The following is a 12,718-nucleotide window of genomic DNA, read 5'->3' as shown; positions in this document are numbered from 1 at the left end:
GCCCCTTGGCTCATCTTACCTCACTCTCCCCTGGGGCTCTCAACCTTGATTCGTTAAAGTTATTTGTCTGTTCATTATAAAAGCTGTCAAATTTGCCGTATCATTAAACTTTTATTGAGTTTGTATTTCACACTTATCTAAAATGAACAATTTTGTCACTGGTTTCTTTTATGAATGGAATTGGGTGGTCGCATGAATGAACGAATGAATAGCTCCATTTGAGCATCAGCTGAAATCAGTCCTAAAATTTAATCTACCAGTCTGCAACGAAAAGGTTTAAAAACCAGTGCAAGTTAGGTGCAGTTTCTAATCTATGCCGTTTTTTATTAAGTGTCTCATAGCACCTTAATCTTCAGCCGCTTCTCTCACGATTCATTTTATGTGGTGCTTACATTGTTCAAGAAGTTATAGTATTCGAGCTCGTTGGTCTTAAAAACTGCCATCGAAGTAAATTAAAGTGCTTCGGGATTCGGCACTTAAAAACCAATCGATATTTAAGTTTTAACCCTCACCCATTTAGGCATTTCTTTTCAGCGTCTTACATGTAGCGGAGGGGCGAAGAAACCCTCAGCCATTCGGCCCTTGATAAAAAGAGCCAGAGCTTCGCTGAAAAATAAAAAAGAGCGAGCTGCTCGTGACGAGAGAAATCCGATGATTTGAGGGTCCTGGTCATCGCTGACGAGAAAAAGTCAATTATTTTTATGTCCTGGTCAATACTGAGATCCTAGGTCACTGGTTGACCTCCCAGATCAGGTTAATAACCCAAAAGCACGGAAAATTGGGTCCTGCTAGAATTTCTACAAGTAAAGTTTGCTGGGACTTGGCTTGCTTCTGACTCCGAATTTGCACTTGCTTTGATCAAAGATGATGTATCAAAGCATTTGGGGTAGGACGGGTCACGCCAGATCACCCATTAGGCGTTCTGCCGGCTATCCATAGAATGTTAACCAGCACTTACAGCCTTGCAACATATTGCATAGGCACTATAACTGATACCTAAGTATGCCTAGTTTTCAAATGCTAAAATGGGTGCTAAATTTCAAACCAACACTTCCTAAAAACCACAGTAAAAAGGTGTAAATTTAAGGAAGTTAACCGAGATCATTTCAAGTAAGTGACCTTAACCTGAGTTTCACGTGACCTTGGCACCCACAACAATCAATGAGACAAACATTATTTCACATGTTGTCACGTTGCTAATCACGAAACGACTATGGAAACACACAGAAGATGTGCGCTGACTTTCAATTGCTATTCTGGTCTGACATGATCTTGAGAAAAATAATCACAGGTTAAAGGTAATTTGGTTCAGGGATTTAAAATTCTCAGACAAGAAGCAAAAATGATAAGGGCTATTTAATTTTCCGGGAAGTTGTAAAATTGATGAACTCCAGGGCACCAAAGAATCGTCGCAATCCTTGGCTTTGCCGCGATTTAATGGTGAAAAACAGGGGGCGCGGTCTACTTACCTCTACTTATGTGTGTGGTGAGGGCTAATATTCATTTTATCTGTGTTGATGAATGTGCAACAATTTCTATATGAACTGAGACCAGTCCATATGAGTATGTTTTTCTCACGGACAATGACAATATAAAAACAATGCGAATAAAACCAAACGTTTCGGACAACAACGTGCCTTCGTCAGTGGAGAAAAATAAATAAGTGTAGGTATAGGTTTAACATCGATGAGAACTAAATGCGGCACCGTCTCGGTCTGGCCAGCCGGGTTGCCGATAAAATACACAAATGTTTATAAGCTTCCATGATGTGCTTAAAGGGACCCTCCCACCTTCAAAAAAAGTTAATGAATTGGCATGAAAGTGATGTCGCTCGATTCAGAAAGAGCAAAAACGAATATCTACCAAATTTCACCAAAAATATTCACCGGTTTTCAAGATATTAGACTTTTACTTTTGTTTACTTTTTTGGGATCTCCGCTGTTCCTAGCGACTTCATTTTGGAAGTACGGCGTTCGCGGCAGATGTTGCGCGCAAATAGCATATACCACCACTGCTTTACAAAGATGCTAGTATAAGGTTTTAAAATCGTTAGATCACCGCTGACGTCACAAATTCTAAGGGGGCATCTCAATGCATTAGCCCCTTAGAATCCGAAAACTGCAAGTTTGAAATTCCATACCTCCGAATTAAAGCATTTTTCGATGTTGTGAGTGCCCAAACCGGTATTTGCAGGCCATGGCCACCAATTTGGCTATATCAACTCAAAACTAATGTTAAGGTGGGATGGTCACTTTAAAAAACTGCTGAAAATTTATCTTTAAAAAAAATAAAGATAACTACCTACTTCATCGATTTTATCGAAAGAAAACATGTATGCCTAATTACTTATTTCTTGCCACTGACGGAGGCACTTTTTTTGTGCGAAACGTGTGGTTTTATTCGTATTGTTATTGTATTGTCAGTCCCTGTGAGAAAATAGGATAACTCTTCAGTTAGTAACCATAACAGCGAAACGGCTTATTGTAACACAACTCACTGTGTATACGAAACCTATAGGAGTCCCTAAAAATAATTATATTTGCAACTTTTAAAAAGATACAGCTTATACAGCTTGGGCATGCAATTTTTTTCTGCATTAAGATAATATTAATTTATCTCCACAGAATATGGTAAATTAGTGCTGCTGAAGTTCGCTTTCGAAGCGTCTCCTCCAGGCATTCCACAGCTCTCGTGCCATTTTGGATCACGGAACATGGCTGGGCGCAAGACAGGTCGTCTGCGAGCTTGGACGGACCACGTGACCACCTTCTCCCCTCCCCCTCACTCCCGTCCCCTTCCCCAGCAGGGCGTCCGATCTAACCGCGCCCCAGGCAGTTGGCTCGGTCCGACCCTCCCCATGGTCGAGCCACGGCCTGGTGCCGCCTGAGTTTGTGCCGGGTGCAAAACTGGAGCAGTAACTAGCGCCGGAACTAGTAGTCAGCACGACCATCGTCAGAAGGCAGGAGTAAATGGAATAAGCGGTTCCAGGTTTCAGAAGGAATGGGGCAGGAAAAAGCGCTGAAAACAGTGTTTGCTGATATAGCCATAAAAAGTTCACTGAATTAGGAGAGCAGCACATCAGTTTAAAGCCCTTCAGATGGTGGTTTTAATAAGCACACAATCATTTCCCAATTCGCCTCCAACGGTGTCACAGGCAAAGAATACGCTGAAATACTAGTGTGTACAGAAGCAACTGCGGGTCCCTGTACCAGGCGGCTGCTGCCAATGCTGAGCCATAGGAACCCGGTGGATAAAGAGTAGGGGACCATCAACCTGTACACGACTGTACCATAAAAAGTACGCTGTAATACGATCCTACGCCAGCGGTAGAAGGAAAACTGCTATGCGACGCAGGCACCAGCGGCTGACAATTGGGTCAAAACAGGTGGAGGCCGGCCAGAGGTCATGCTCGTATCGCTCTCCCTTGACCCCGTCCCCCGCCCCAGGCGGATACCGGCACCGCTTGGGTTCACCAGCCGGGCGCTCATTGGTCTACCTTAGTGGGCGCCAATCAATGTTAACTCAATGTGCGTGACGCGTAAAATCACAAAGAAGCAAAGTTCCGCCATAACCATACTCTGAAGAGGCCTTCTGAACGACGTAACAGACCATTTGAGGGAAGGGGACAGCCTGGCATAAATAAGGCTTAAAAAAGACGGCTGAAGGGAAAATTCTTTTTTTTTATCGCCGTTCACTGACCGGCTCATTAGAAAGAGAGAAGGTTCAAATAAAGGATGAAGTGGCTAGAGAGGAGATATTTTTTGTGATTGGAATCCACTCGCGGAAGCACCTGCAACCACGGATGCATTCTGTTAGCGGGTAAAACTGATGTTTTTTTTCTGTATTCGTGCAAGGGTTTCTGGATTGTACCAAAAAGCTATGGTAGTTGTGCCGGTGACGGGTCAAAATTTCAGCTTTGTAATCAAATAAATGTCAACAAATCCTCTCTGCGAGTAGAGTAGCTTCCGTTGACCACGTGCTTACTGCCATCACAAGTTACCGTACGTTGACCGCCTCCCCCAGCCGTCCGCAACCACTCCCCTCGCCCCGCCGCGCTGGCTGCCACCGCGTGTCAGGCTTCGGTCAGTGCTACCAGCGGCTCTCAAACTTTTCCGCTCAACCGCGGCTGGGACAGGCGGCGCCCTTTCCTCAGAGTCGCATCACCGTTCCGTGCTTCTATCCTCAGGATACAGAAATCCTTCTCCTCCACGCCGCAACCCCCCTCCGGGCTGGACAGGCAACTTTATCTCATGCGGGCTGCTCCCGAGGGAGCGCAACCCGTAGCCGGGTGTAGTGAGTGCCTTGGGGCTGGGTGGCCTGTCCTCTGGACGGGCTCAGCCCCGGCGACTCACTAGGGTGCCTGCCCAGACCAATGTCTCCCCCTTTATCCTATCATCCTCCCGGCTCTGAAATGGTCTTGCCAGACCGAAAGGGCCTAACCAAAAAAAAAAAAAAAAAAAAAAAAAATCAGAGTCGCGAAACTTTCAAGAGACATACATACATACATACATATATACATACAGTTACCAACCTCCACAACATCAGCATGTTCAGCACCCAGATCAGGTACCGCCAAGAATCAGAGGGACCCGTTCGGCGCTATTTTCAGTCGGACAGTGTTTCCCCGATGGCTAATCGCTAAACTGTTATCAAAGCATGGCGCGTTGTCGCGGGGCGTTCCCGCACGTTTCCCTCCTCAGCCCGTGACTCATCCCTCGGCCCTATCCGCTGCAAGGGTTCCCGCTGTGCTCGTCACTGAGCACCGCTCTGCAGGTCGCTGACAGTGGCTGGCAGTACGAGCATATTCCGCCGCCGAGCGCGGACCCGCCGCGACCGGCCGACCCCGTGGTCACGGAGACTCGCGGTCACCTGCAGGTGCCGAGCTATCGAATGACACCCGAGCCGCCGCGCCGCGGGACCAATCACCGCCTCAGAGCACCGCCTCCGGCCACTGGCCGAGCGAAAAAACACAGAATCGCCCGTAACCATTAGAGAGACCAACTCAAAGGGATCAACGGATATCGTCTGGTCTTATATAAAGGCGCGCCAACCCGCGGCGGTCGGTCACTACTATGAACGTCAAACCCCTTGAGACCCCACTTTTTTGCGATAATTTTTAAATGCGTCAACTTTCGTTGACAATATTCTGGCAATGTATGTTTCAGAACCTGCCGAAACTTTTATTACTAAGGTATTTTGACGCCAAACGATTATGGAAGGTACTTCTCATTCACTCGTAATGTTAAGGTCAATTCAGGCCCGGGCAGAGGCTTGCACTCGGCCACACTCGAGCCCCGCCACCAGCGCCATCTGCTCTAAATGCCATCTACCAGCGCCCACTACCGCTACCAGCTACCACCCACCATCAAGCCTGAATGGAGCGAGAGACGCGAGTGACCGGTCGCCGGGCAAGGAGCGCCGGAGGGGTAGGGCGGAGCTTAGCGCTGACGTCATTACGTGGCTCCGCCCCATGAGCGCGAAGCCTCTACCCAAACAGCAGATTCGTTCCGTGAAATTTAACATTACGAGTGAATGAGAAGTACCTTTAATAATCGTTTGGCGTCAAAATACCTTAGTAATAAAAGTTTCGGCAGGTTCTGAAACACACATTGCCAGAATATTGTCAACGAGAGTTGACGCATTTAAAAATTATCGCAAAAAAGTGGGGTCTCAAGGGGTTTGACGTCCATAGTAATCAAATGCACATCGGTATAATACCAGCTACCAGATGTTATGCAACGTCAAATTATTTACAACAGTTGCCAACAAGGAATAGAAATTAACGGATGTCTAACGGATTAACGGAAATTAAGGCGATCTTTCGCAAATAGTCATAGCAATGCATCAAGAAGACGTTTAATTTTCACGCTAAAAAAATTGTATTGAAGTTGCATTGCCATAGATGGTACCCAATAACTTCAATATGAAATGTCATACAACGGTAATTGAGAGGAGCATCACTCTAACCTCTAAAAACTGCCCTGTGAAAAGCTGGTGGATTTTTTTTTTGTCACGAAGGCGTGGGATCATTTAACCCGCGCCCCGCTGGGCTATTCAGCCATACGCGCCCTGCTGGGGGGGGGGGGCAGATTCTGCCCCCCCTGTCTAACTTCCGAACCGATGGTCGTAGAAAGACGGGGAAAACGGCAATCGAAAGCTCTCAACAAGGCGGATCTTAAGAGCCCAAATTTTTTTGCTTAAGTAGGTCAGAGGTCAGGTCAAGGTCAGGTCAAGGGTACAAAATGCAAGTTTCTACAGTATCGGCCTTGCACCGTAGTTGCCGAAGAATGGACTGAGACTGATTGCCCAAAACGTGTTCTTAGACTACCAAGACAATATTCGTTGCACACAATGTCATTCAAAGGTCAAGGTCAAGGTCAGGTTAGGTCAGGTCAGGTCACCAAAAACAAAATATAGAAAAGGGCATGTGCGACACATGTTTTATGGGTCATTTTACTCATGGAATTCAATAGGCACACTCAATAAGTGATATGGACCACCTCTGGATGAGTTTCAGGTCGAGGTCAGGTCAAGGTCAGGTCAAGTGAGGTCAAATTTTGAAGTTGGTTGTTAAGGCCTAAAAAGGTATCTATCCGATGCAGTTTTTCACGGCGAATCGAATGGTGCTATTTTTGTTTCCGTACGAGGTCTAGAACTTCCAAAAAAATCATTTTTCAAAAAATTTGTGTGTCGTGACGTCATAAAATTTTGAATAACTCCCACATTTTTGAACCGATTCTTCTAAAAATTGGTATGTAGGTGCACATAGACCACTTCTTTGACATATATTCCGGTTTTTTCGATAAACTCAAAATTTTGGATTTTATAAATATTTTCCCAAAAAAGTCAGTTTTTTGGAAAAATTTTGGCCAAAATCAAAACTTTTCAAAAAACCGAGATAGCCATTTGAGAGACAAAGTAGAATCACGTATAACCTTTTTTGTTACGTATTGATTCCTTTAAAAATGAAGATGTTAGCGGCGTTTGAAATTTTGCCGTTTTTGAGGCGAAAATGGCGAACATGACGTCACTAAAACGTCAATTTCTCAAAAATTTTCCGACGGATTTCGCTCAAATTTTCAGGGAACGTGTCAAATTGATGTATGATAAGGTACTGAAAGTTTGACGTCGCTGGCGTAACGCGTTTAGAAGTTATTGGCGAAAAACGGGAGGGGGGGGGGCAGATTCTGCCCCCCCCCCCCAGCGGGGCGCGGGTTAATTTTGACAATGTTGATTTAATTTTTCTTAAAGTTTTCTACTTGTAGAGATTCGTACAAATGATTAATCAATTTAGCTATCCCACGTTAAAAAAGATAATCTTTTTCCCAACGAGTGGGTTCGCAGCCCTACCAGCAGCGTTACAGCACGGTATTTTGCTCGCTACTGAACCCATGGAATAACCAAACGCACCCAGCTACCCTAGCCCGTAATAACGATACTCTACTAGAGAGCACACAAAGAATAAAACATCACCTCCAGCTCCACCTTTTGCTGACACGGTGGACCAACTGAGGGCCATAAAATATGTCGTGCTGATGCGCCGTACAAATTTACAATTTGCAACGCTCAAAGGAGATCTACATAGAATGTCACGACTTTATGGAATTCAGTTTACCGATAAAATTAACAATGACAATAGGAAAATTTCCAGTTAATTCGTAGGTACTCGTACATACACTAACTAAGCAATAGCAGCGGTCAGGGCGAGTACAGCCGGTACCGGAAGGTATAGTGTAGGGTAGAGGACACAGGGTACAGGGTGCAGGGTACAGAGTACAGAGTACAGGGTACGGACCTTGTTGACGATCTGCTGTTGTTTGGCGTGCTTCTGTCTCAGCACCAGCACCTCGCGCCAGAGCGACTCGTTCTCGCGCTTCATCTTGCTCAGGTGGCTGTCCAGCGAGTCCTGCTTGCTCTTCATCGACTTCACCTCGCTGTAGAGCCGGGCAATCAGCTCGCCGGAGGCGGCCGGCAGGTCCTTGTGGTGCGGAATCTGTCCGAAAGAGGCAGGAGTCACACATATGGCGGGTCACGGTGGGTGTTGCGGGATCCGTCTGAAGGGGGCAGGGGGTCACACATACGGCCGGCGGGTCACACATACGGCAGGTCACACACACACACACATACAGCCGGCAGGTCACTGTGCGGGGTGCGGAATCTGTCCGACAGGGGGCAGCAGTCACACATACGGCCGCGGGCGGACCGGGTGGGCAGCGTGACACGGGCGGTGATGGGGGGGGGGGGGGGGAGGGTCCGATGCAGCGGACGCAGAAGGGGGGGGGGGGGACGTCGTCTCAGCGCAGATCCGAACAGTGTAACGAATTAGACCTAACAGTTCTAATTCGTTTTGCGGTTATCCGCTTGAGAAAGTAGGTAGGTACTGAAAACTATTCCTTCCAGACCACAGCAGGCACTTTAGTGGTGGCAGTGGATAGAGAGGTCTTGACAAACCACATGTTGTAACACCACATTTCATCACATTTCATAAAATAAATTGTCCCCCCCCCCCCCCGATGTGTTGTAAACCTCTCGTTAATTGGCAGCTCTTTGACCAGGTAGGCGAGACAGGTAGACTACAGTTTGTAATCGGGCGCGCGTTGACACGCCCCGGGCAGGGGAGACCCCCCCCCCCCCCGACTGACTGGCTGCAGGGGTGTGCGGCAGTTCCCCGGGGCACAGCAGGGACGAGCCGTGCCGCGTCAGCAGGCAGCAGTGACGGAACGCATGACGATGAGCAATATCCGTCCCCCATGCTGCGTTCACTGCACCAGTTCGACGACTAATAACCGCTATGTAGACGACACACTGTGCGTGACAAGTCCCCAGCCAATAACCGTGTCGGTCGGATAAAGCCAAAACTCGGGCGCGGGCGGCGAGGTTGGAAGGTTTTCGGAGGTCTTCCACCACGCGACCTGCAGGAGCCCAGATTCCAGCGCACAGTGCAGCAGCAAATCAAATCAATCAAAAATATATTGAAAACCAATACAATTCAAAATGAACAATATTTATGAGCGATTGGTGCAAATGCTAACGCATAAATCAAAGCACCTCTCGCAAAATAGCATAAAAAGACACGTCCATGTCTCCGACCGCCAACTGTGGGCAACTGTGCTGAGTGGTCTGTGGAAGTGTGTTCTTACAGTGAGCAATGCAAGTCTTCACACGAAAAACATTCCCTCGGTGCGCAGTGCCTATCAGGAAGCTGGAGTCGACATGCCTACCAATTCGAAAGAAAACATGCATGATCTCAACAGTACTGCAGCGGCGATTGCCTGATAAGACTCAGCAGTGCTTTTTCAGACTGCTGATGACATATGTCATCAGCACTGTGGGCCACATATGGCTGCAGTGCTGATGACATAGTCTGCCTACAGGATCCGTTCAGTGTCACCGTGGGTAGACGGCCACAGACGAACCTCATAGATCCGTCCCAAACCGCGCACGACAGATAAATCTCCCGGATTTACAGCTGCCCCAACATGGATCAAAATAAAACTGTAGCATTTCTAGAGAATAAATGCTCCTAAAGAACTATTCCATAATGGATAACGATGGGACAGGACGCGCGCTGTCCATATTTCGGACAGCCTCCTGTGTCTCTGAAGTGTCCGTCGACGGCGGTTCTGTCAGAGACAGCCGGGGGAGGTAGCCGTTAGTCGTTACCGAGGGCCCACCAGGACGGACGTCGGGTCACAGTCCAGGATGGTTTGGTCGGCAACATCCCACAGATCCAGCTCCGCGGGCTCCGCGGCGTCTGCCGGCGACAGGGCTGCGGCTGTCCGGCGGTACGTAAGGCAGATGGGCGCGCTACTAATCCCACATTACCGCTCACATTACCACCCACCAGCGCGGTTAGGGAGCAGGCAAACGGCGATCGTCGTCCGAGTTCAGCTCTCTACGGGAGCGGGCAGTTCGACCCTTTATCGAGCTATGGTTGCGCGGGGAAAATGAACGCATTCCTCATGACGAGACGAAACCCATGTTAAGGCCATAGCTGGTCAATGGCCAACCTTTCCGGTCAGGTCAATGTTCGCATTCTCCAGAAAATAAGACCTGTCATGATCTGAAACTGCATTGGATTTGGATCGGACTCAACATAACGGATAAAAATTGCCTTCTTCTGCGCGCACTTCGTAGTCTTTCTCACCAAATAACCCATTCCAGGTTCAGTTCCTATTCTTAACCTACTGTCCTATGAAATTAGGATATTCCTCAGTGAAATTATACGCGAGTATCAGTACCAGCACTTAATATATCTCGGATTTTTTTTTAATTCGTGTCCTGGGATCGGTCAGATTAGTGACCTCACTATTACATTACCTACAATGGGGAAAGTAGGTACCTGCAAATGCCTCCTGATTTAAACAAACGCGTCAACACGTCAAAACCGCAAGATAAATACAGAAGAATGACCATTCTACCCATAGGGTAGGGTGGGGTAATTTGAACATGTGGGGCAATTTGAACATAGTGTGAATAACACAAAATTACGGAAAATCCATAAGTGGCATGACAATAAGACCAATGAGAGAAATTATCGTAACTAAAAGGGCTATCATATGAACGGGGTTTAAAGTTTCAGGGAATGAAGATGTTGACGCACAGTGTAAAAAATCAATTTCGCAAGGAAAAACGCCTAACAACACGTCATTGCAACTTCATTACAGCGCAAAATCTTGCATTGCTAGCGCCTAATACGCAACGGCTTTTGTTGTATAATGACCTAATCAGTGCCTTCAATCCAAGAAATTTGCTTTTGAACCCTGTTTTTTAAAATGGCAAAATAACTTTTAGCGTGGGGTAATTTGAACATAGTGTGAGAATTTCAATGAAGACAGGGATACCTCCGAAAAAACAACGCTCCCAGTTTTTTTTTGCCAATATCTTCGAACCAAAGCAGTAGCAGATGTGATGCCAGTTTTAGAAAATTTACGTCTAATATCCCTCTAACGTCCGGCATTTTCGTTGATTTTCCGTCCAAAAATGTTAAAGTCAACTATTTGTCCAAATATGTCCGAATATTATGCAGCTATCAACACTCAAAACCGTCATTTATATTGCTTATCATGTAATTTTACCAGCCGAAAAGTGTTCATTATATTGAGAGCTTAACAAGCTTTCCATTCGCCAATCAATGCTATGCACGATTACTTTATAAAAAGCGCTGAAGTGTAGCAAGTCATCGTTCAATGTTTTCCAGTCTGCTACCTTTGTCCAACCAATTCCGAATTGGACATTGGACAAAATCAGAACTCCAAATGTCCAGGCTTCGATTGGCACCACTTTAACAGATGTAGTAAGGTTGGGAGAGTTTTTATCGAACAAAAATGATAGACGTTCTGTTAATTGAAGAGGGGCGAATTCTGTCAACTGACCGGTGTGCAGCGTGCAGATATTGATACTCTGCAACTATTATTTTTGCTGTTGTGTTGATTTTTCAAGTGAAGGTATGTTTAGAACTGTTCTGCCTATTTGTTTATGGGTCAAACAACATCGGTGCTGGCGAGACTATCGTTTTTTATGACAGGTAAAGGCAGTATGTTCAAATTACCCCACGGTGGGGCAATTTGAACACAGCGTGACTTGGTGGAGAAGTGAGGCTATGCTATTCAAGGTATGCTCGGCTCGTCCCAAAATGAGGCTTGCATGGTGAAAGCAAGTGACACTTGCGCTACTGAAACAGTTTTTCTTCATCCAGGGTTGAACTGGAATTTGGTACAACGGAGAAGACGTAAAAATATGTTCAAATTACCCCACACTACCCTATGCAATCTGTGTCCCATAATTTGTCAATTTGGGTAGGAAATGACATCCAAATGAAAATATTTTTCACTCTCACCTTCATCTTTTCAAATAAATTTTCCACTCCTAAAATTAATGAAAAAAAACATTCGAGTGGATGGTCATTTTGTACGATGCACCATACATTATATTACACATTCATAAAAATGTAGGCTATTGACCTTTTCACTCTTCTTGGGCCTTATTTGGCCAGCAATTTTCCACTCTTATATCTTATTTGGAGAGGAATTTCCCCCTCCAAAACACCCAAGCCAAAGCCAAAATGCAATTTGGGGAAACTGTAGGTATGCAATAGACAGGGTGCAGCTGATGACCAGAGGTCACTCAAAAGGTTCAGTTAGTTAGATCATTAAAGATCACCAGCAGTCTTTGACAACAACTTTTGATAGAGACATAGTGGAGCAAATAAAATAAAATACCAAGGATGGTTTAGGTCATCAATACGGGTCGACTGATATACAACATGACCTTGACCTGAGGTCAATTTTTTATTCATGTCAACTTATATTTAATTCGATGCGTGTCGGCGGAAGAAAGACAATGGTGACAAAATAAATGTCATTCAAGTATTGATACCAAAGTTGTAAAAATTGTTGGAAAATTGCTTCGGCAAAATCCGCATTATAGTCTCTTTTTTGTCTTCTGTGCGCAAAACCTGAGGTCAAATCCGAGGACATGTTTACGAAAAAGATTTGAAAGAGCTATCGAATGCGCTTTTCCACGACTCCGCTCTTTTAGTTCACAAACTATACGGCGGTTTGTGAAAAGTTATCAAAGTTTGGAATTTTCTCGTCATAACTTTACCTTTGTTGACTTCCATTGATCTCAGCAATGGCCTGATAAAAATGGCCTTTACGAAGTCTCTGAAAGATCTAATAGTGAGCTATCTATTGTTTTTCCGCGTATGAGATAATCG

At 45.8% G+C, this 12,718-nt stretch overlaps 1 protein-coding gene across 1 annotated transcript in view; it reads right to left on the bottom strand.

Annotated features, from left to right (window-relative positions):
* LOC122386297 (heat shock factor protein-like) overlaps positions 1–12,718 on the bottom strand; it is a gene marked incomplete at its 3' end in the record, with an annotated part of 50,747 nt that overhangs the window by 14,829 nt on the left and 23,200 nt on the right. The window contains exon 5 of the mRNA XM_043375370.1: positions 7,796–7,993. Coding sequence (XP_043231305.1) covers positions 7,796–7,993 — 198 coding nt within the window. The remainder of the gene's footprint in view (positions 1–7,795; positions 7,994–12,718) is intronic.

Source organism: Amphibalanus amphitrite, unplaced genomic scaffold, assembly GCF_019059575.1.
Source record: "Amphibalanus amphitrite isolate SeventyFive unplaced genomic scaffold, NRLGWU_Aamphi_draft 000246F_arrow, whole genome shotgun sequence".
In the NCBI taxonomy this organism is placed as follows: domain Eukaryota; kingdom Metazoa; phylum Arthropoda; class Thecostraca; order Balanomorpha; family Balanidae; genus Amphibalanus; species Amphibalanus amphitrite.
Note: the sequence above shows the minus strand (reverse complement) of the source record. Positions and strands in the feature narration are given on the sequence as shown.